At 28.4% G+C, this 24,686-nt stretch overlaps 1 protein-coding gene across 4 annotated transcripts in view; it reads left to right on the top strand.

Moving 5' to 3' along the window:
• Positions 1-302: 302 nt before the first annotated feature.
• Positions 303-24,686, top strand: part of LOC100200114 (uncharacterized) — a 31,484-nt gene continuing 7,100 nt past the window's right edge. Inside the window, exons 1-5 of one of the 4 annotated variants that reach the window (XM_065814067.1) lie at positions 303-335; positions 3,139-3,267; positions 3,905-3,937; positions 18,379-18,447; positions 22,368-22,421. In XM_065814067.1, coding sequence (XP_065670139.1) covers positions 3,216-3,267; positions 3,905-3,937; positions 18,379-18,447; positions 22,368-22,421 — 208 coding nt within the window. In that variant the 5' untranslated portion in view covers positions 303-335; positions 3,139-3,215. Of the gene's footprint in view, positions 336-759; positions 872-3,138; positions 3,268-3,904; positions 3,938-11,868; positions 13,253-18,378; positions 18,448-22,367; positions 22,422-24,686 lie in introns of those variants that run through there. The other 3 variants (XM_065814066.1, XM_065814069.1, XM_065814068.1) reach the window with 3 other exon arrangements.

Here is a 24,686-nt window from a genome sequence, read left to right on the forward strand (position 1 = left end):
TAAAAAACATGAATGGTTCTTAAATAAAAAAATTTCATCTTGCACAAAAACTCAGATATTTTAAAAATTATAAAATATATTCGTAAAGAGGTGAGTGTTGGAAAAACGTCGGGTTTTTTTAGAAAACATCTTGAAATATGACATAAGTCCAATTGAGCATAAATTTCTATGAATGGCGGCACCTCTTGTTTACTATAATAAGTTAAATATATATCTATTAACACGTCATTTGCTAAACAATATTTATCAATGTAAATGTTTTAAGTACATGTCCGCAATTAGATTCTCTACTTGATTATGAGATTTAAAGCTGCTAACATATAGTCACTGTTAATGTAAGTACAATATAAACACATAAAAATAGAGCTAACCTCAAAAGTAGTTTCAACCATAAACCTCATAATCAACTTCAATTATATGTAAAAGCGTATTTATTAAAGGTCTGTCGTATTAGAATAAAGTTACCAATAAAAATCAAAACTTAGTAAACTTTGTAAACAACTAAAACTTTGTAAACAGACCATATTAACTTTTGAACAAGTAACGCAGTACAAATTAGGCTCAAAACTTTTAGAAACTTGAAAAATTTTAAATCTTTTTAATAGTTATAGTTTTCTTTAAATAAATGATTATTATGTATTATGGTTATTATGTATTTTTTTTGTCAAAAGTTGGATTTTAAAAAGTGTATAATTTTTTGTGTGGAACTGGATTATATGAAAAATTAAAAATGACTTTTTTTATGATATCATCTGTTTAAAGGGTTAGCTCATGCATTGCGTTAAATTTTAGTTTAATGAGCCTTGTTTTTGTTTCTACTTTTGAAAAACTTTTGGAAATCCTTCTTGAATCAAATCCAATCTACTCAAAGGTATGTCTGCACAAGTACCACTTAGTGTCAAGTACCACTTAGATTTTCGGATGGTATAAAAATTAATAAACAAATTTATAATTGATATATCATATTTTTAATTTTCTTTTTTTATTTTATGCTCATACATTTACATTTTTATTTAAAATTACTTTATATTTTTTGATTCATGATATGTACGTTCTTTACAAATAAAAATAAAGCTCAAGTATCTATTGAAATTATATTAGGTAGAGGCATAATTATTGCATGTTTTTTAAAGTCAGTAATTATTTATTATTCAGTATTTAAGTACAATAGTGGCGCTAAAAAACGTGCAATAATTACAGATCGACCTAATATTACATTGTGATTTTTTTTTTAATTACAGGAAATTAGCATTAAAACAAATTTATCTGGAGCCAATAAGTTAGTTGCTTAAATAGATAATTTTTAAAAGTTGTCGGAAAGGTTACTAGGCACTAAGTTGTCAAATATCTTTCTACTACAAGTTACTGAATCTATGCAGCAAACACTTAGAAAAATCAAAATTTATTAACTAAAAAATACCTAATATAATTTACATTGTCTTTTTTTTTCTTTTATGTGCTGCTTTTTCATTATTCCTTTTAGTATTAATCCAGTATAGAAATTCAAAAAATCAATTTATCAATACTAGTAATCTTCCTGAAGTCCAAATAAAAAATTATTATAAAAAAATGTAATAATATTAATTGCTACCACTGAATAAAGAACTTAGAAGAGAAGAACTTAAAAAAGTTTAAAATATTTAATGTCAAGCAACTTCTTTCAGAACTTTATTTAGCCACTATTTTAATGTTACCGGATGACGTGGTTTTTCTGATTTCCTTTAGTTTCATGATTTTTTTTTAAAAATCGCAGTATAATATCGTATTGCTTCAGCAAAAAATAATAATGTTTAATAGTGTTTCTATTTAATTTTTGTGTAACTAATATACAAATTTAATATGATTACAATTAAAATATATAAAAAATTATATTAAAAATATTTATACTTATGTAAATATTGTATCATCAGATATACAATATAACATAATATTTTATTAATTGGAAATTTAATGTAAGTTTTAAGTATATATTTATAGGCCGCTAATACGAAAAAAACCCGTTCAAAAACACTTTTTGGGTATTACCTTTTGCTACAGGAAAATGCCAACCAGAGGCGGTTTTACGGGGTTGTTGGAGGGGTTACGGGGTTGTTGACACCCCCTTTTCCCCTAAGAAGGCTATTTTCAACTTTTGGTCGTTTTTTGAAAGAATATAGAGTTGGATAAATGGAATTTGACAGTCGGCAGTTTTTTGGACCTTTTCTTTTAAAAAAAAAAAATAGTCGGCAGTATTTAGGGATTTGCCACCCCTACCCCTCTCCTTCTTTAATCTAATTCCTAGAATCGCCCTTGGTACTAACTTAGAAAGAACTTAGTAATAAATTGGTTAGAGTATAATAATTCTATTAAACATCACATTATGAAAAAGACTAAATATCTTTGAATGGTTTGAAAAATAAGTGAGTGTTTTCTTCATGTCGTTTTCCCCCTCAGAATTACTTATACAGTAATAAAATAATTAAATCAAGTATATAGAAATTAAAATAAAACATCTAATCAAAGTTTTTTCATAGTTGTAAATTTATATTAACTATTGATTTCGATTTGCATTTTTTAACCTATTCCATTTCTTTATTAAATATTTATTTGTTATTAGAACAAATATCGATTAAAGAACTAATAAAATGTTTTAGCCTGCATAAATATTCAAATAAAGGGTTTATTAAATATTATAGGTAATTATTTTTAACAAGAATTATATTAACAAGAAATATTTATAAATAACTATTTTACAAATTTGAAATTCATTTAAAGAGTTCTTAAAACCAATGAAGTTTTTTATTTCAAAACTGTTTGTCATTATTTTTTGTGTGTTTTAACATCTTTTGATGATAATGAAGATGACAGGTGATGATCAATGCAAGTAAAAAAAAAAAAAGTATTTGATGCATTAACTAGCTTTCAGTGAAAATACCTGACGACACAATAAACTGATAATTTGAGGAGTAAAAAAGATTAAAGACAAAAAGTTTATTTAAAACGTCGATGTAGTCTCTTCTTTAATAAGATGACACATTAGAAAGTTTTTGAGATATTGTTTTCGTTATATTTATGCCAAATATCAGTTAAATTAAATCGCAAAACTTTTAATTGATTAATTGATCAATTAGTCTTGACTATATTTTTTTATTAATTCAGGAAAAAACACCTTATTTGTTTTAAATCAGAAAAAAAGCCTGAAGACATCCAAAGAAAAAACTTTGAAAAACTGCATAATGAGCCTCTCTTTAAAGCTGAAAGCTTCTCCTCAAAAAAGCATGAATCTTGGTAAGGAATTCACTTGAAATTTTTAATTAGTTTAAAGTTTTTGCAAAAATTCTTTCGAATTTTCCGTTAGCTTTTTTTCAAAGGTTATTCCTAGGTATTGAGAGTTTTTTTTTATTCTTTGACTTAACGAAATAGTAACCAACATAAACAGACTTTTAAGTAATCTGGAAATAAAGTGAAATTTCTATAGCCTTTTTTAAAAACTTCAATTTATTGCATAAAAGTTTGTTTTTTCTGTGATAATCTTTTGTTGTTTTAATTTTTTATCTATAAATAAAAAATTAAAGCATATTTATGTAGCTATAGCTACATGAATATTTAGTGCTAATTGGCATTGGATGTGAGTTACATCATGGACTCTTTAAACATGCTGCTTAAATTTTTTTTTTTTTCCAAGTGATAATTAAAGATATTATTTAAATTCTAATTTGCACAAGTCTTGACTAGTATTACAGTTCGACGTGTGACAGAATGAATTTGTTTACCGAAAAAGTGTCTGTTCTTATTTATTAGTTTTCTTAAAGATTTATAAATGTAAAATATTTGAAATTAATTTTAAACTAAAATTGGATCAATCAATTAACAGCAAAACATAAATAAAGCTGATATAAAAAATTAAAACTTTTTTAATTTCTAGATAAAAGATCAGCAAGCTATCCGTGTTCAGAAGGTAATTTTTAACTATATAAATATGTTGAATAAATTTTACTTAAACATGTTGAATAAATTTTACATCAATAGTTTTAGTTAAGTAAAAGAATATAGTAAAGTAAATATATCAAAAGTCATTCAACATGGATATTTTAATAAATACATCGATATTAACTAATCATTTAATAATGATTTGTACATGAAATTTAAAACTTTCAACTATTTTTTTAAACCTCTTTATTTATAGCTAATCTGCCATAAATATTTTTTAGTACTGATATGTTTGAGGAAAATTTAGGGAAAATTTAGGTAGGTTCAAATGAAAATTTTTTGCAAAAAATTGCAATAAAAATTCAAACCTTTTGATAAGTTTAAGTTAAAAAATATTGCTAACTAAATTTTCTTCCGTTTGGGTTAGGGGGAAATCTTTTTGTTCTTTATGATATTTTTCCTAGACTCTAATCACCACAATTTTCGCAAAAACATTTGATATAATCAAAAGCATACTTAAATGTAGAATTTTCAATTACTGGAAGTGTCATATCTGAAACTCAAAAATATCTTGTATCCACCAATGAGTAAAATCACATGTATCTAGAGTATAAAATTTTTGTTGTCTTTGTTTTTGTTTGAGTTTATTGTTAATTGCCTCATTTATCGTTTAAATTCTCTTATTATATTACAATTGTACTAAGAGAATCGTGCAAAATCGATTATATATTATCTTATCACAATTCCCCATATATTACAATAAAAAGACGACTATAACAAAAGTTTTATAAAATTTTACAAATTAAAAACAAATTTTACAAAATTTGTTTTTAATTTGTAAATATATTTGTTTTTAATTTGTAAATATTTAAAAAAAAATATTCTTGGAAGGATTCAGGATACAAGATTTCTTGGTGTTAGAGCAAAATATAATTTCATATGATATTACTTTCCAAAAACTTACTGTATTGATTAGATAACGATAACAACAATACTCAAAATACATAGCCCTAGTTATTGGAGTTAATTGTTAACAAACAAGTGATGGCCACCATTTTGTCTCTTCTTTAGCTAAATGTAAATAAATGGTTCTATGCTATAATAAAAATAGTTTATAATTCTTATAAAGCTGATAAAACGATTAAGAAAACTGAGATTTGCAATAATCTCAATTTTCTATTGAAAAATTGAGATTATTTCAAAATTATAATTGGGAATTTAAGAGCGACTTTCCGTAAGAGTCAGGTAAAAATACAATTTTAAATAGTGAGCTCCTCTAAAATTAATAATTTTTTAATATGTTATCATTATTCATATTAACAGCTGTATTCCAAAACTTTTTTAAAAAATATTCATTGGTTCTCCCCTAGCCAGTACAACTCAGAAAAAAGTTACGCTTGGTTTCTGCTGCGTGTTTAAAACCTTCTAAAACAAAAAGCATAACACGTGTAAAAATTTGTTTTCATTCCATGAAATTAACTATTACAATTTACCATAAACAACAGTTAACATATTAATGGTTTGACCGTTACGGAAACGCAGTATTATATTATAATAACTTTCTGTTAGGAATGTGAAACCACTGATAAAAGCATGCGACAACTAAATTTGACTTTTAAACCTAAAAAACTTGTGTTAAACTCGAGTAAAACTGCCCGTAATATACTCGTGTTTTTAGTTTACGCTTAAAGCGCGAAAAACACGTGTCTATGCAGGTTTTAATTCCGAAAAAAAAGCTAGATTTTTGGGTTGGGCTAGATATTGGATTTACTAAGTTTTTAGAAATATTGATTAAATGGTATCGATGTATAATGGTGTCTTTGGTACTTTATAATATTTTTAATTTATAAGTCTTTATTTAATGAAGTACCTAAAAATATAAAAATACCCAAAGGAAAGAAAATTTCTCGGAGCAGTTCGTAATACATAGTACGTCACTGTACAAAAATGCGTGCTTGTGTGTGCGTGTGAGGCGGGTGGGGGTGTATGGATTTTGCGCCAATTTGTGACAAGTAGGAAAAGAACTAAAAAAGCTCCAAAAAAAGCGTAATAAATTATAGGATCAGCTCTATTTAAGTGGTAGATTAGAAATAATTACATCAAGCTTTTTGGAAAGTTCTCACTGTCTCTTCTTCTTGTCAAAAAGTACTAAACCACTACCCCCAACTCTACAACGTTATTTATGAACAACCATTACTCTTTACATTTATAGGTACTTTACTAAATGAAGATTTATAATATAAAAAAAGTTATTGAACACCAAAGGATATGGATGAAAATAAAGATTGATATGAACAAAAAATAAATTTTTGCGTAGTTTCTCCATACCTGACAAAAAATTTTCATGTGGGCTATATATGGCAATTGCATGTTAACCATATATTTAGCACTCTCCTTTATGGGGTGGATTTTGTGCGTTCTATATGTGGCTTTAATGTTTATCCCACTAAAACCACACTAAATAGGTACAAAAGCCACACTTCATTTTTGCGTGAAAGTTTTAGGTGGCCCACGTGTGGTAAACATATGTTAGCCATATACTTACCACTTTCCTTTATGGAATGGTGTTGGTGCATTCCATATGTTGCCATAATGTCTACCCGATTAAAACCACACTAAATAAGAACAAAAGTAGCATTATTTTCCTACAAGAAAGTTATAACAAATACATAAACAAATCTTGTTTAAATATCGTATTTAAACAAGTCAGTAGATTTGTATATGCATAGAATATACAAATAATTATACATATATATACCTATACAAATAAGTACTGTATGTATACTTATTTGTATAGGAATACCAGTTAAATAACTTAAATGGAAAGACATCAACTTAAATAGAAAGACTTTTTGCTTTTATATACAATTTTATTCACAAATAAATATTTACCTACAACAACTTTTCATGAAATTTGAAAAATTCATTTTGTATTATTTCTGTGCACAAAACAAATCTGATGAAAATAATCATGCAATGAAGACGCAATATTTTCTCCAAGTTCTTTGCCTAGAATTCTTACAATGTTTTCGAACAGTAGCTAAAGATAGTTTCATATGAAATCCATGTATAAACAAAATCGAGAGAAAAAATACAATAATTACGAAAGCTGTGTTTTCTGGTAGCAAACACAACGTATTAAGATATTTTTATCATTGTTGAGTATAACTCTGATTACATTTTTTTCGTTAAGTATAACTCTCTTTAGAATAAGTATAACTTAAGTATAACTCGTTAAGTATAATAACAAATTTTTATTCGTTAATTGTAACTCTAATTTACAAATTTTATTGAAAGTTTATTTTGAAAAATCGCGGCCGTGGCGCAGTGGTTAGAGCGCTTGGTATATAAGCAGGAGATCCAGGTTCCAAGCGAGCTTTGGACATTTTTTCACGGTAAGGAAGGAGGCGTGAACTTCCTGGTTAAATACACTTCCGCGGTGCTCTGTGAAAAGACCGTTAGGTCTTTTTGGCACACCTATATAACAAAACAAAACAAAACAAAACAAAAAATACCAATTGTCAAATGTATTCATTACAAAACCGCTCAAACATACCTACAACTATAAATTGAAAATTATCAAAACTGTAAACCACATGATATTATGGAATATTCTTGAGTTTACTGCAATGCATTGCAATGGAATCGCAGTTTAAAATTGGTTAAAATTTAAAATTCAAAATGAGGCAAGATTGTGTGTGTTATATGTATGGCCCATATGATAGCCACATCTAATTTAGCAAGTATTTATTTAAGGATTATACCACACTTAGGGGAATAATTATGCAGATGCATTATATGTTCCGCATGTGGGTCACACTGATCATCAACCTATATATCAACCATCAGCTGCAATATAGTTTCACACTTTTATTCCGCTTGTAAGCACTATGGCCACGTGTGGGCCACACATACCTTTTTTGTCGGGTACTCACTCTTAGGTACTTCTGATTAGGGTTCAATCTCTCTAAAACTACAATCTCGTTATTCCTCATCATCAGAATCCTTCTTTTATTGTATCTCTTACAACTACCTTAGAGCTGACTAGGACTCTTTCTGGTATTTTCTTCGTGATGGCCCTTGGGTAGAAATCTTTCGTCTTCCTACTGACAATCGTGCTTTTTATGCAACTTTTTGGATTCAGGCTGGCATGGAATCTTTTATTCTCTCTTGAAAATTCCAAGTCAAGCCCCATGGTTTTCCTCTCATTTTGTTGCTGCAATTTTCGATCATAACCATTACTTCAATTAATATTCCATATTTTTCAGCTAATCGTTATTGCAACAATCTGGATCCTCTTATATTTATTAATGATAACGCACTCAATAAGTCCTACCTTTTGTCCTTCTCAATGAGTACCTACCTTTTGTCTTCTAGCAAAAAAGCATTGTAAATATAGTTGAACCTGCTTTGGCAGCCAACCTTTAATTATTGTTATATCGTTGTAATGTTGCTTTTCTTTCTCTTTTCTATAAATACTATGAAGGGTGCTGCTCTAAATAACTTGCGTTTTTGTGCCAGCTCCTATTATTCATTCTTGTGTTACTCGCCATTCAGTTAAATATCATCATTTTATCCTTAGTGCTCCAAAAATTCTCATTCGTCTAGTTTTTTCCACAAACATCAATTCTTTAGAATTCACCCCCTTCATCTTGTTTTCCTGATTCATATAACTTACAATCTTTTAAGTCGTCTGTTAATCGTTATCTTGCTTTATAAACTTCATCTTTTCATTTCCAGAACCTTCAAACTCTAATAGTGGTTGCTTGCAACCTTGTTTGAAGTAAAGATGTTATATATATATATATATATATATATATATATATATATATATATATATATATATATATATATATTCTAGTATCAATAGCAACAGCATATTTAAAAAATAACAATTTTAAAGAGGCTTACTAATGAGTTTATCCTAATTCTTTCAGATGGCGGCTCTCAATCAAAAAAAATCTATTTTGAATCTATGTTTGTATTAAATATCGTAGATGAAAGGCCAATACTCAATTTTGAGAATAAACTTTTACTGTAAACCGAATTTTTGTGATCTCATTATGGCTTTAGCCATTATGAGATCACAAAATCAGGTTACAAAGACAGGTCGAAAAGTTTATTAATATATGAGACTTTCCAATCACCCAATTTTATGCAAAATGTTTCTCGTAGACATATGCATGAATATATATAAGTTTGTGCAATGCCTAAAAGTGCCATATTAAAAATATCAAAAAATCTTTCCAACTGGGTAATTCGAAGTCATCATCTTGTTCATAGCAAAAAATTATTTTACTTTTAACCGGTATGAAATAGTAATTGCATTAACAGAGTGCAAGTGGCAATTTAGCGCATTCAGAGCTAAACTGCCACTTGCGCTCTGTTGATTTTTTTCCCCCAGGTTGGCAACTCTGCCTGGCATGTTTATATAATTGAGATGATTGAACTAAAACATTCATTAAGAAAAGCCAGTGAAAATCTGAATAAAATTTTTAATCATCAATTGTTCCACCAAGTAATCGGTTTGTTTAAATGACCTGACATTTCTTTTTTGATGTCAAGTAAATATAGCCAACCAGAGCTTTACATAAATCAGAGTGTCACAAAATGCAAGTAAATTTGAACTTTCCGCACCAAGAAAAACATTTTGGGGAATGGTTGTACACGAATAGTCGGTCACATTGGTATAGATTCTAAAATCAAACTATTACGTCCATGGAAGAAAAATGGATTTTTACTTTTTAATGAAAATCAATATTTTCAAATTTTATTTTTTCTGATTTGGAGTTTAAAAATTGTTATTAAAAACTATATTGTGATTTTGATGAAATAAAAAGTGTTGTTTTGTTTTGAATTTGGTTTCAGTTAAAATGAGTGTGCAAAATGAGTGTGCAAAATGAGTGTGCAAATAAAGATATGAGACGTAATTAAAATACGTCTCGAATATTGATTTTTTTAACGTTATATTACGTGTAAATTTACACTTTTAAAGTTGCACTTTTATAAGTTAAAAAAAAATTGATTAAAAAAAAACAATTGAGAAAAAAAATAATAAAGTAACTATTTGAGACAAAAGAATTAAATTAAACGATGGTAATTAACAATCAATTTTTTTTTTTTTTAATTACAAATGTATACACAAACACATTGATAAATACCGTAACTCATTAATGAGTTACGGTATTAAACAAAATTGTTTTATCAATAATATTATTAACAATATTGTAGACACAATAATATGTTTGTCAAAACTATTGTAATTAAAAAAGTTTTTTTAAAAACTAACCTACAAGGTTGTGGGTTAGTTTTTAAAAAAAAAAATTTTTAAAGGTAAATAAAACTTTTAAAGCTTTAAAAGTAACGCATAGCAAAAAAAAAAAGTACCTTTAAAAGCTAAAGTACCATAAGGTACTTAAGCAATCTAATCATTTATTTTATTACCTTTAAAAGTGAAACCAATTGAGACGTAATGTAACGTAAAAATTAAAGCGTAATTAAAATACGTCACAAATATAAATTTTTTTAGGTTACATTAGATCTCAATATTATTTTTTATAACATTCTAAATTGTATGCAATTAAGACATAAAGTAAATAATAAAGCGGCCTAAAGTAATTTTATTTTTTTGCTCGTTGAGCTCTCGTCAGTAGAGACTTTTAAACATAAGGAATATTTATTGGTTTCAGTACATGCATCGACTATCTTATAGCCTGCTGCTAAATGGGAGTGAGCTGCTACATCGACTGAGGGTTCGAGAGAGAGACTTGCATGAGAGATAGACTAGCATTGAAAGAAAGAGAGAGACTGGCATGAAAGAGAGACTGACATCGAGAGAGAGACTGGCATGAAGCAGCAATCTTTTTTGCTACATGATCTACTGTGATCTTGCTACAAGATTTAGCAACAATTTGCTGCTTCAAGAGAGTGTGCTCCTACATCGGCTGAGGTTCGAGAGAAAGAATGACATCGAGAGAGAGACTGGCATGGGAAAGCAATCAGTGGCGTCCCGAGGAGAATGGCATGGGGGAAGTGGAGTAAAATATGGCTTTTTGCCGACTAGATTTACATTTTATTAGAAAAAGACTAAAAAAAAAGGTTCTCATTATTAAATATTTGCCGACTAAAAGTCTACATTTGCTGACAAGGTAGTTATAGCCGATATTTGCCGACAGATTTTTTATAGTCGGGGGGTTAGACACCCCTACGCAACCCCCCCCCCCCCTAAGGACGGCCCAGGAAGCAATCTTTTTTTCTTTTATTATTCTAATAAATATTCCTTAGGTTTAAAAAGTCTCCACTGACGAGAGCGTAACAAGCGAAAAATTCAAACTATTTTAGGCCGCTTAACTGTAGGATTAACTGGAACTTTTTTTTTTCCCGCGACAAAGTAACAAATTGAGACGAAGCTATTTTACAATAAAATAACATAAAGATGATAATTAGCAATACGGCAATGATAAACAAACATTTACTGCGTTTTCAAGTTTATTTTACTTAATATTTAATTAAAGGTTGGTTTCCATATAGTCGTACGACAGCTGTGTGACAACTGTCGCGCAACAACATCTGCAATATTTGTCGCACGACCAGCTGTTTCCATTAATTTTAGAAGCATTTCGAAATAAATATATTTTTTATCACTCATTTAGCAATAAATAAGGTAATATTAAAAAAAATGAATTATTTATATGAACCAATTGATTTTTAGAACAATGGCAAGTAATAAAAAATATTATCACTTGAACTTCCAGCACGCACATTGCAATACATTACTAGCTCTTAGAACATAGTAAAAAATGCAGAGTAAAAAAAAAAAAAGTAAGCGCAAATTTTGGATTCGCTCATTGTTTAAAAACCGTTGTGAAAAAGGAACATTTAACACACTTACTCTACTACGACTTCATGACAGAGACCCGGTTGGAAATCGGCTAGCGAACAGCTAGCTATAATCGTAACAATTAAGACAGCGATTTGTCCACGAGGATCGCTAGCTTTTTTAAGTTACCGAAAAGCTATTGATATTTGTAAAGATAAAGACAGCAATTTGGCTACGAGGACAGCTAGCTTATTAAGCTAAAGACCCACAGGCTATTGTAGCTAGCGTCATATCAATATAAAATCTCTGTCTAAAATTTTTTTAAATGTAGCTATCAACCTGGTATAGATTTGTAGATACTTTGTAGCTAGCTACAAAGCAACGATATGTAGGTAGCGATGCATTGCTACAAAACCGCAATGTTTAAAGTTCAATTATTCTCATAATTATAATAGATTCAACACTAAAAATCGACTTTTTAAAGATGTGAAAGACATTAAAGATAATAAAGACAAAAAAATCGCTAGAAAATCGCTATAAGTCGCTATAAGCTAGCTAGTCACTCGCTAGCCGCTTGCTCATTTCCCACCGGATAATTTCTTCATAGTTTTTACAGAATGTTGCCTGAAAGGTATGAACGCTTGTTATCAATGGTTGCACTTAGCATAACAAAAAAGTCATGTCAAAACCGTCAAACTATATCACCCTCAGAACGATCGACTGTAACACTGAGATACTTGGTTACTGGAGATTTATAACAAATACAAGCTTTTTACTTTAGACTCGGCAGAACAACAGTATGCCACATTATAAATAAACACTTGGCATGTGTTTCAGCTATGTTATCTAAAGACACTAAGTACATCAAATGAGTGGGAAAAATTGGCAAAACGAATTTTAAAATGAATGGAACGTTCCTAATTGTATTGGGGTCGCAGATGGTAAACATGTATGTATAGAAGCTCCTAGTTTGAGTGGATCAGCGTATTACAACTACAAAAACAATCACAGTATAGTTTTAGTAGCCATATGTGATTTAAAATATTGCTTTCCTTTTTTAGATATGGGTAGCTACGGCAGAGATAATGATGCTTCTATATTCAATGAAAGTAAAATGGGTAAAGCTTTCAAGAACAACTTATTTAAACTTCCTAAAAACTGACAGCTATCAAATGGCACACAAGTGCCACCGGTACTAGTAGGTGATGATATTTTTGCATTGAAAGCATGGTTAATGAAGCATTTTGTAGTAAAAATATGACAATCAAAGAACATATTTTTAATTATCGATTATCTAGGACTAAACGAACAATTTTGGAATTATGGTAGCTAAATGGAAAGTATTTTGACGTCCAATAAAAGCAACCCCAGAAAGTATTGAAAACATTATAAAGGCTGCAATTTGTTTACATAATTATTTAAGGATCAATGACAGCATTAACTATGTACCATCTAGATTTGTTGATTTAGAAACAAATTCTGACGAAAATATTCCTGGAGACTGGAGGAAAATAACACTTGAAGGTAATGCTTTACATATTTTACTTCGATGTATAGGCAATCGATACACAACTGCACTAACTCCTAATGTTGCATTAATAGTACTAAGTATTGCATCTTGTATTTTTGTATTTTAATCAGATAGAGATCTTCTAAATTGTTTTTTATATATATATTTATACGAGATATATTTTATTTCATTTAACAACTTTTGTTGATTACTGAATGTATTTGATTTGTGTGTATTAGAAAAAAAATTTAACGCACTTGTATTTCCACTTAAATTTTTATTTTCTATTTCTGCCTGAAAACTTCTTCGTCATAGTTCATATTATCATAACTTGTATGAGATAAATGTGATTCTTTTGTTGATTCTGTTGTTGTTGCTTTATCTGCAACATTAGTTGTGGTATCTCTATGATCACTATAAACATTTAACTACAACAAAAAATTGTACTTTTTACTGATAACAATTCGCTCTGAGCCAGAAGGTGTACTTTTTTTCCCTTCAAAAACGTCCATAACCTGATCTTATATTTTTGTACTTTAATTCACATTCTTTGTCAGTTAAACCAAACAAAACACCAATGGCTGTCCAAGCATTTTTTTATAAAACTGTTCTTAAATTCAGTATCTAATATATCGTACAGCACAGTATACTTCTACACTTACTGCGTAAAACTTTCTTTGCTAAATTCTTTGATAAATCTTTCTTGTTCAAGTTACATTTTATGTTGATATGTAAAAATCTATTTTTTTTTAATATTCCATTTTCGAAATATGTTTCCATATGGTCGTGCGACTGTCTTTAGATATATGGAAAGACGACCATTTTACATATATGGGAACCAACCTTATAAAGAAGCATGCAACCATGTTACTAATTGTAATCGATTGAGGTGTAACGCAACTTTAAAATGTTATATAGGATAAGAGTAAACAAGTTAATGTTTGATTTGTTGTATTGGAAAAACAAAACTTAATAACCCTCTACTGCTTTTTTAATAACCCTCTTAGCTGCTTTGGTGTTTCTAAACAAGGCTTCGTCACCTGTCGAAACTGTAAGACTGATCAGTCTTAAAGTTTTGTGAGGTAATGAAGCCTTGTTTGGAAACATCAAAGCAGATAATCTTTTTTTTGAATTTACAGAAAGCACTTTTTTTTGAATTTATAGGGAGGGGGATTTTTAAGTTATAGTCAGTTTTTTTTACGAATTTAGTCGACCAGTCGGGTATTTGACCAGTCGGGTAATTAACCAGTCGGGTATTTGACCCGTCGGGTAAATTTTAGTTTTGAGGACTTTTTTTTTTTTTAGAAGCCTGTCGCGATTCACACACACACACTCACGCGCACACACTCACGCACACACCCTCCCCTCATTGTAGAATCGCCTCTGCCACTTGGTCAAAAAGGATGTTTGGAAATTCTAAAAGGAAGTACTTTCTTTCAAAAAAATTAAAAGGCTTTTATTCAAATTCTGTTACGGCTCCCAAATTTAATATGCATTCAGAATTTAAAAAAATTGATTTCAAAGTATTTAACATTTGTTACAAAGGGCTTCCATCTTTTGCCTTCAAAAAACTTGCTGCTGCTGCAGCTGCTATTATGCCAAGCATTTCAGTTTTTTAAAAAGAGCTAATATAGATGCAGCCTGGAAAAAAAGGTTGAAATCTGAGCCATAGAATTATAAATCTATTTAAATACTTAATGTATTAGGAAGAACTTCTAGGAAACCAGTAGCTAAAGAACTTGTTTTTGAAATAAAATTATCACTTTTTCTCCAGAGCAATAGGGATTCAAAGAGAAATTTAGTTGCAAACATGTTTTTGTAAATACTTTAAACTTTTAAATGCTTCTCTGATTAACTTGTTTCATGCACTTTGTTCCTTATCAAATTCTTATTGATTAACTATTTAAAGTAGACTGCAGTTTGAGTTCTATATTGTAGTTTACTGTTATTTGTCTAATAGAAAACAGAGAGTCATTCATTCTAATAAAGTTACCCAGTGGATTCAAGTGTCATGTGGGTTTCCTCAGAGAAGTGAACTTAGTCCTAAACTTTTTAACTATAATGTTAGAAGTAGCTCTAATTTTCCCCATGATTCAATTTGCTAATTGCAAATGAATGTAGGAGAGAATTCAAACAAATATTTGAAGGGAAAAAAAAAATTAAATAAATAAAAGATTTTTTGAGCATGAATGTTAAGTAATAGGTATGTGACTTGTGCTGAGTGGTGAATCGTGTATGATTTAGTTTTGGTTAATGGAAAAAGTGATTATTTTTCTTGAGCAGCAAACATGATAGCATTTGTAGAAAAGAGAAAAAAAGGCATTATTATGACAATGGAACAAGCTTGACCTTGTTCCATTGTCATATTATTATGACAATGTTCCATTGTCATATTATTATGACAATGGAACAAGCTTCACCTTGTTCCATTGTCATATTATTATGACAATGTTCCATTGTCATATTATTATGACAATGGAACAAGGTCAAGCTTAGCAGCTAGAACAGTTCCAACAATATTTAAAATTTTTTAAATAACAATATTTAAAATGCATTTTGGGCCTGATTATATGAATTAGGAAAACAAGATGAAGGAAGCAAATTCCGAAGAACTGATGTTCGAGGAAAAAAAATAGACAAATAAGATTTTTTAGAGCACTTAGGAACAGTTACAGTAAAAGTATGAGACTTAATTGAATGATGAGTAACGCAAGAATGAATTTTAGTAGATGGCACAAGGACGCTAGTTTTTTGGAGCAGTGCCCATTATAGTATTAAAAGAAAATAGAAAGAGAAGCAAGATTATGACGATGTGATAATAGTTGGAGGTTGACTGCAAGAGCAGGTCCAACTATGTTTACAATGCGTTTTTACACCTTGTCTAAAAGAGAAAGGGCATCATTGGAAGTTCCATCCTAGATATGGCAGCAGTATTCCATACAAATACAAATTATATATTTTTAGAGATAAAGAATAGAATCATGAGTAAGAAAGTGGTGAGCACGATAAAAAGATGCAACCTTAGCAGATGCTAATTTTGCAATGGATTTGATTAGTTACATGGTTTCCAAGAAAAATTAAGAGTTAATCCTAGAAGATGAAAGGTAGATGACTCATCGAGTACATTACCATTCATAAATATAGGAAGATTATTGCAATAACGATTAGCTAAAAAAAATTGAGTTTTATCTGAGTTAAAGTTCACCACTGAGAGCCCCATGCTGTAGCAGAAGTGAGATTTAGAAAACTTTGCCACATATGCCATATGAAGCAAACTTTCAGAGAATACCATCATGCCAAACTCTATAGAAACTATTTGATATGCTAAAAGCTATACCCCATTGCTTCATTGCTTCCATCTAATGCACCATTGAAACTTTAATTTTTTTGGTTAACAATTCAACAGTAGAATAATTGAAATCTGTTTTGATTGTTGAAGATGATGTTGTTAGACATTTAAAAAAGAAAATTTTAAATAAGAGTAGTTTATTATTATTTCCATTGAAAACTTCGCTTCAACTTTTTGTTTCAGTATTAATCAAATTATGGCTGCAATTCAACAAAATTCTTATTGTTAAAAAGATCTTGATGTTTTTAAAAGTTTACTTAATTCTTTTAACCTTTTTTGATTAGAAGCCTGGAATGTCTTCTTAAAATTAGCTTAACAGTGTTGACAGTGAAAATTGAGCCTCAAGAACATAATGAGAAAAATCTGAGAAAAATGATATTCAAGAAAGAAAATAAAAGATTCTAAACAGGTTTTGCAATGAAATGATTTTGATATGCTCTGAGTGATCAAATATAAAATTGCTGAAATTTTGGAACTTAATAGTATTATGATGAAGATGTTACTTGTTGCTGTTTATTAAAAAAATTTTATTAAACAGCTTATCTTTTTGTAAAGCAATGTTTTCAGCATCATGGATAGAAATGTAATGTAGGCATAGCCTACATTACATTTCTATCCATGGTTAGCAATCTATAAAGAGAACAACTTTGCCAATCAACATGCAGTGAGGAGGCTCAATACAATACCATAGTGACCATAGCAATCAAATAAACAATACAATTGTGCCATTAAATTTAAAGTACAAACAGTACTCAATCTGATAGTTATGTAAAAAATCTGTAAATTTTTAAAAAGTTGTTAGTCTGGTCCAGCTGTAACAATTTCATCACTTTTAGGAAATTCTACTATCTTTTAGGTTTGTAGAATGATTTTATTGATTTTATGATTTATGATTTTATTATTACCGTAAAAAAATGTAAAAATTGTTTAACCAAATTTTTTTATTACAATTATTAAAAGAAATAAATAATAAAGTTTAAAGTAGTAAAAGAAGAATTTAAAAAATAAGTTATATATCAGAAAGTTATATATCAGAAAGTTATATATCAGAAAGTTGTATATCAGAAAGTTGTATATCAGAAAGTTGTATATCAGAAAGTTATATATCAGAAAGTTATATATCAGAAAGTTGTATATCAGAAAGTTGTATATCAGAAAGTTGTATATCAGAAAGTTGTATATCAGAAAGTTGTATATCAGAAAGTTGTATATCAGAAAGTTATATATCAGAAAGTTATATATCAGAAAGTTGTATATCAGAAAGTTGTATATCAGAAAGTTGTATATCAGAAAGTTATATATCAGAAAGTTATATATCAGAAAGTTGTATATCAGAAAGTTGTATATCAGAAAGTTGTATATCAGAAAGTTGTATATCAGAAAGTTGTATATCAGAAAGTTGTATATCAGAAAGTTGTATATCAGAAAGTTGTATATCAGAAAGTTGTATATCAGAAAGTTATATATCAGAAAGTTATATATCAAAAAGTTATATATCAGAGAGTTATATATCAGAAAGTTATATATCAGAAAGTTATATATCAGAAAGTTGTATATCAGAAAGTTATATATCAGAAAGTTATGTACCAGAAAGTTGTATATCAGAAAGTTATGTATCAGAAAGTTATATATCAGAAAGTTATATATCAGAGGTCATAAAATTCTTTCTTATGGAACAAGTTCAAACTTAAGGGTGTCTAGGTATACTTATAGCTATATTTTGTAAAGTATGATAAATCAACTTTAATTGAGTTTAAATTCTCCTAAATTTTTTTATTATTAATTTTGAAGGTGCAGATATGAGAAATCATTTTGTAAAACCTGGTTATCGATCAAAAAGTTTTGCTGTTCCAAATCTAGGTAACATAATAACTTAATTTTTGTTTTTAGATTTTAAAATAACATTTCAAAAACACTTTTAGTAGTAAAAATATTAAATTGATTTTTAACATTTTTATTTTAAAAATGTTAAAAATTGTCTTTTTAATTTTCTCATTTGTAGAATAAAATCTTTACTTGAAATTTTAAATTCTTAAGTGGTAAAAAAAATCAAGATCTTTTTGTATTGGTTTGCAGAATCTTAAACATTTGACAAATCATATATTATTTTTAATTGCTTCATAAAAACTCTTCAAAAAACTGCAACTGCTTTGATTGTTGCGCTTTGTTTGCTTTTAAAAAGTATTTTACTCATCATCATTGTCATCGTTTAAAAATATAAGTACTGTAAATAGGAGGTAATTAAAGCCACTTTCAAAAATCAAACTTAAGCCCAAGTCAGACCCTTTAATTTATAGGTTGAATAAATATTGCAAAACTTGGGTCTGTGGTCATATAATAAAGATATATATTTATAAATTTGAAGAAATATGTATTTTTTAAATAGCAAAATAAAAACATGGTTGCTTTAGTTACTCCTGAAAAACCGGTAACAAAAGCCATCCATTAAAAGTCAATGTTTGGCTTTAGTTAGAGAGTGCTAGGGTAACAGAAATCATATCAGGCATATCTAGCAATAATTAACTAGCAATTATTATTATAATAAATATTAACAAATAAATATCTAGCAATAATTAATTACTATTGACAAAAAGAAGCTTTATTATTTAAGAAAAACACATTAAAAAGAAACAAATTTTATATAAAATAGGTTAAAATCAGTGGTTTAGTTCAAAAAATAAAGTATAACATTAATTACTTTAGATGGTTGCATAATTGTAATAGCATCTGTTAACTCTATGTCCATTTTGTCATCAACAATTGGGAATATAGTCAATTTCTTTCGATTTAGAGCTTCTGAAAAACTTTACTGTGACTTCATTCTTCAAAAACAAGTTCTAAGAACAACTCCATATAACTCTTTGGTGGTTTCTTTTTTGTGTTTTTATTGAAGATGAGCTCAACAATGACATAAACATCAGGTTTAAGTTCTTCTTTAGAGAGTCCTTTTTAGGGGGATTCTTCATAAGTTGCTTCTTCTAATTGTAGACCTATATCTAATTCCAGGCCTTTACTGATAACCGCTTGACTTTTTAAAACGTTTTAGCCAGTGGTAGGATTCAAATAATTTAACAACCAGTTCTGTGAAGTAGTAAACTTTTTTAAATACAAAAACTAGTTTTATTTCATACATGGATAGAATAAAGAGTTAAATAAAGAATTACAAAGATGGATTATTAATTATGTTACAAAGAAAGTTAAAAATAGTAATTATAAAATTTTCATTGTCTCTTACAAACATAAATGATAGGTATTATTTAAGATATTTCCATTTTACTTCTTGATTGGCATCCTTTATTGTAATTTGCTTGACTTTTATCTGTGTATCATTGGCCAAGTGATTAATTCTGAGCCACCTTTTCACTATAATAACAGGATCCCACTCTTTCAGAGATAGACCGATTAGATTAATAATTATTATATTCAATATATTAGATACAGCGACTTCTCTTATCTGAGCATAGTAAGTTTATTTTTGAGAAGTTTCTTTCCGCTTCTGCAGAACTTACAGCAATTGTTGCGACCATGTTTGATTTAAACAGTGCCATATTATTATGTTTGGAAACTGTTTTGGAATCCTCATGCTTATTCCAGATTTTCTTCCAAGCATAACATTGGCGGCATTGGAACAGAATCCAATCAAATTTTTTTCTAAGTAGTTATTAGTAAATCCAACATTATTTAAATTTTCCAATACTGAAGAGCATATTGTTTCTGCATCTTACTTTTCTAATTCAACATGTTCGACAAAAATTGTTGGTTTTGCTACTGAATCCTCAACTTTTAAATAAAGTATGATGACTGGTTTGCAAGATATTGTAGATGCTTTCTAATATCCTTCACAATGAAATCTACTACAGCACTTTTAGGAGAATGTAATCCTATTCCCATGTCTAGTCCATTTTTCATTTGTAACTCATTCTCATCTTCTACATCTGAAAATGGTTTACATCTTTTGGTCAAGCTGTAAACTGTATTAAATGCTCTACAAGTAGTCGTTAAATATTTTCTATTCATCATATATATTGCTTTTGGTATGGAATCCTGCTTAAGTTGTTTTAAGTTCTCTATGAAAATGTTGTGGGTCTTGATGAAAAATGCTCTTTCCTTTTCTTCCTTAGAGAAGCTTGTTGTATTTCTTTATTTTTCCCTGATGTCTCAATTTGAAAGTTTTACCACTTTAAAAAAGTATTCACACTCTTAAAAAAGTATTCACACTCTTAAAAAAGTATTCACACTTTAAAAAAAAGTTTTTTTTAAAGTGTGAATACTTTTTTAAGAGTTTAAATTTTAAGGGTTACAGCAAAATTAAATACAATTACTTATTACATAATGGTTAAGTTTCCAAGTAAAACTGAAGAAGACGTAAGCACAAGTCACGCAAAAGCAAAAGCAACAAATGACTGTAGTGTTATGAATAATTTTCACTGTCTACAAACTAGGAATCACAATTGTTATGTTTTTATACAATAATAAATACAAAACTTTCTAAATCAAACAAAAGTACTTTGATTTAATCAAATAATTATTGCATGTCACATAATGTATGTATTGGAATAAAAATATGCTTTATTTCACAAAGAATATTATGCTACTTTTATTAAATAATAAGATAAATATGACTACAAATATCAAATAATAACCGGTTCGGTGAACTACAAAACTTTTAGGAAACAGTTCTACCGAACCGGTGCGAACCAGTTGAATCCTACCAATGGTTTTGGCCCAATAAAATTAACACTAGGAATATTGTTTTTTAACCTGAATTCATTTCAGTCACAACAATCCAGGTAAGCTTTGACTATTAAGCTTATGTCTAATACCATAAGAGGGAATCCCTCTTATGGCATTAGACATAAGATTAGTTGAATGCTTATACATTCTTCTTCTTCAGAATTAAGATTTGTTAACCTTAACATTTAGGGCAGCAGTGAGAGCAAATCTTGATTTACCAAATTTCTCAGCAGCCTTTCTTAAAGATAACTCTTCACTTCTTCTACAGCTATCTACAGCATTTCATTTGTTTAATCCTTATACTTCTGGGTACCAAGCTTCTTCTTTGAGGCATTTTTAGTCCTAAAAAAGAGAAAAAGCTATTATTTAAGGAATTTTGACTTATTATGGTATCATACAAAAGTATGGGGTAACAAAAACCACCTTTATGATGTGGCTTTAGTTACCCCAAATTGTAAATCACTGGAAAAAAAACATCACAACCAAAGAAAGAATCAAGTTATAAGTTATAATCTTTAAAGGTGTGATGAAACATAAACTGTTTGTTGAGAGTTATGAGAATTTAAGATTAAAAATGACTTGTTCAGAGCAGAAGCTATGCAAGGTAACTTTTTATTGATTTTTTAGGTTAAATATATAGATTTACAGTACACTTACCTTGATATTGTTTTAATAATCCAGACAAGTATTTGGAAAGCATGTCTAAGCTTCTGTTAGAAAAATACAATATCAGCTCTTAATTCCAAACAGTAATTTTGTATATTATGATCATCTTTCTAAAAACACAAAACTTTTGTTAAATCTTAGCAGTATTGCCACTATCACCATCCCAAATGATTCTGCTATAATGGCTTTAGTTTCCCTAAAAAAAATATAAGTTTAAAAAGTTTTTTTAGAAACACACTTTACATCCTTTTGCTCTAGGAAATTTGGATGCAGGATATAAACAAGGGTTATCTTGTGCTCTAGGATATTTAGATGCAGGAAATAAAAGAGGGTTTATCTTTTTAACCATATAATATATCTATCTAACAATTTTTTTACAGAGCAAACAGAGAAAGTAAAAGAAAGATCAGTTAGTTTTATGCTTCCACAAAAAGGTAAGACTAAAATATATAAGTGATTTTAAATTGTATACTTATTCCAGGACAAAAATTTCTATAGATTGCTGCAGGGTTTCTATTAGAATTTATAGAAACTTAAAGAATTTTTATTGAAATTGTTGTAAGGTGTTTGTTTTATTTAATTGATGTAGAGGTAAAGTTATAGGAAACAAGATTATTTTTTAAAAAAGTTATTAAAAAAGCTATTTTATTAGAAATTATTGTAAAATGTCTTCTTTAGAAGTTTCTACAGAAGATCGGTTAGAATTTTTATAAATGTATTTCAAAAGTGTATAAAAAAATAAAAGAATACTTTGTCCTGGGACAAAGTATTTTTGGGTCCTGGGATATAATTTTATCTTTTTAAGAATCAATGGTTCCAAAATTGATAGTATTTAAACAAAGGTTAAACTAAAAGGTCTGTTTGCCAACACAAATTTTCCATTTGATAATAATTTTGCATTGGTAAACATTGGTATCATTTTGGTATTACATTAGAATACATCTTAAAAATATCTTGAGCCATCTTTACATACAAATTTCTAAGTTATTTTCTGCAGAGTGAAAAAAAAAATGAATGAAAGACCTTTATAGCTTACAATAGCAGTAACAAAATTGGGTTTATGTATACAAGTGTCTTAATGTTATTAAAAATTTTGTATATTATGATCAACTTTCTAAAAATACAAAATCTTGTGTTTTTACATAAAAGTTTGAAGTTCTCTTAAAATATATATAACTTATGCTAACATAGTTTTAGTTAAAAAAATTATATGCGTAAGTTTTCTAAAAACAAAAAATGAAAAAAATAAAAAACACTGACATTAATCTTGCCAGTTAAACACCATTAAAATTGTTATTAAAATTTTCAGGAGAAACTGTTATATTTAAAAATGAAAATTATATAGTTATAGGTATTTATTTCGAACACATTCATCATTTTTGTATCATTCATTAAAGGTTTTTTTTTTGTTCACTTTTTAAGTATATGGTTCTGCAAGCATGTTTTTGTATACTTTGTTTGTTTTTTTTTGTTTTTTTTTTGGTTACTTGTTGTTGTTAGTGAAGTTGAAGGAATTAGATGGCAGTATATTAATTTGAAATTGTGTGTATTGACATATTAGCAAATTCAAGACATACCAATAGTTTTGGTAATTTTTGATTGGATGAGAATTGCAAAAGATTTAATAACTTTAGAATATACTACTATATAAACATTAGAATTTACTACTATAATAACATATAATAACAATAAATACTACTATAATAACATATAATAACAATAAATAATTACAATAAATAAATAAATAACAATAAATACTACTAGCCTAATTTTTTCAAAACAATCTATTTTGAAATTGACTTTTCTTTAAATTCAAACTCAGTTGAATAGTTTTTCTGGAAATCGAATTCAGATATAAAACTGTTTCCAGGGAAATGATAATAGACTTTATTATAAATTACAAGTTTGAAAAGTATTGAGAATTCAGAAAGTATATATGGTTCTTAAATTTGTAATAATTGAATAAATCTCTTATATCTAATGACTAGACTCTTTCTGTCATCACCAAAAAACAGTTTTGTTAACTGTTAGACATTCAAATCACTCCCACTCTTATTTGTAAAGTTATTTCTCACTAAATTATTTATGGCCTGGACAAGTTTCCTGTTCAGTCTTACAAAAGTATTTTCTTTAAACCATTCAACAAAGTCTTAATTAAATCTTGTTTTCCTGCTTGCTGGCAATTAACAAATTTAAAAAAAATCCAGATGAATAAAAAATCTATGGTCCAATCAGTCTTCTTGCTGTTATTAGCAAAGTCTTTGGATCTTTAAATAATAAACTTTTAATATCTCATCTTGAGTCTAACAGCTTGCTCTCTGAAAATCATTATAGGTTTGATCTTCTTTTTCTACTGCTGATTTGTTAACTTTAAAGACAAAGACGTACTATTGTGTATTAAATAAATGTGGTGAGATGATCTTGATATATCAAAGGCTTTCGATAAAGTTTGGCATGCTAATCTTCTTCATTAGCTTGGTTCATATGGGGTTGTTTGGAAAGTTTTTAAAAACTTTTAGAAAGATTGGTTAGAACAGGCAACTAATCTTTTTTGCATTTGCTGTGAGTGGCTGGTGAAAATTAACCTCAGTTTTTAAAACCTAACCTAATTTTTTTACTGCTTATAATTATTGCTGTGTTAGCAACATATGTTATTGTGTGATAGCAACATTCTTAACACCATTTACAACTGACCTCCC

The sequence above is a fragment of the Hydra vulgaris genome, chromosome 12, assembly GCF_038396675.1.
Source record: "Hydra vulgaris chromosome 12, alternate assembly HydraT2T_AEP".
Taxonomy (NCBI): Eukaryota; Metazoa; Cnidaria; class Hydrozoa; order Anthoathecata; family Hydridae; genus Hydra; species Hydra vulgaris.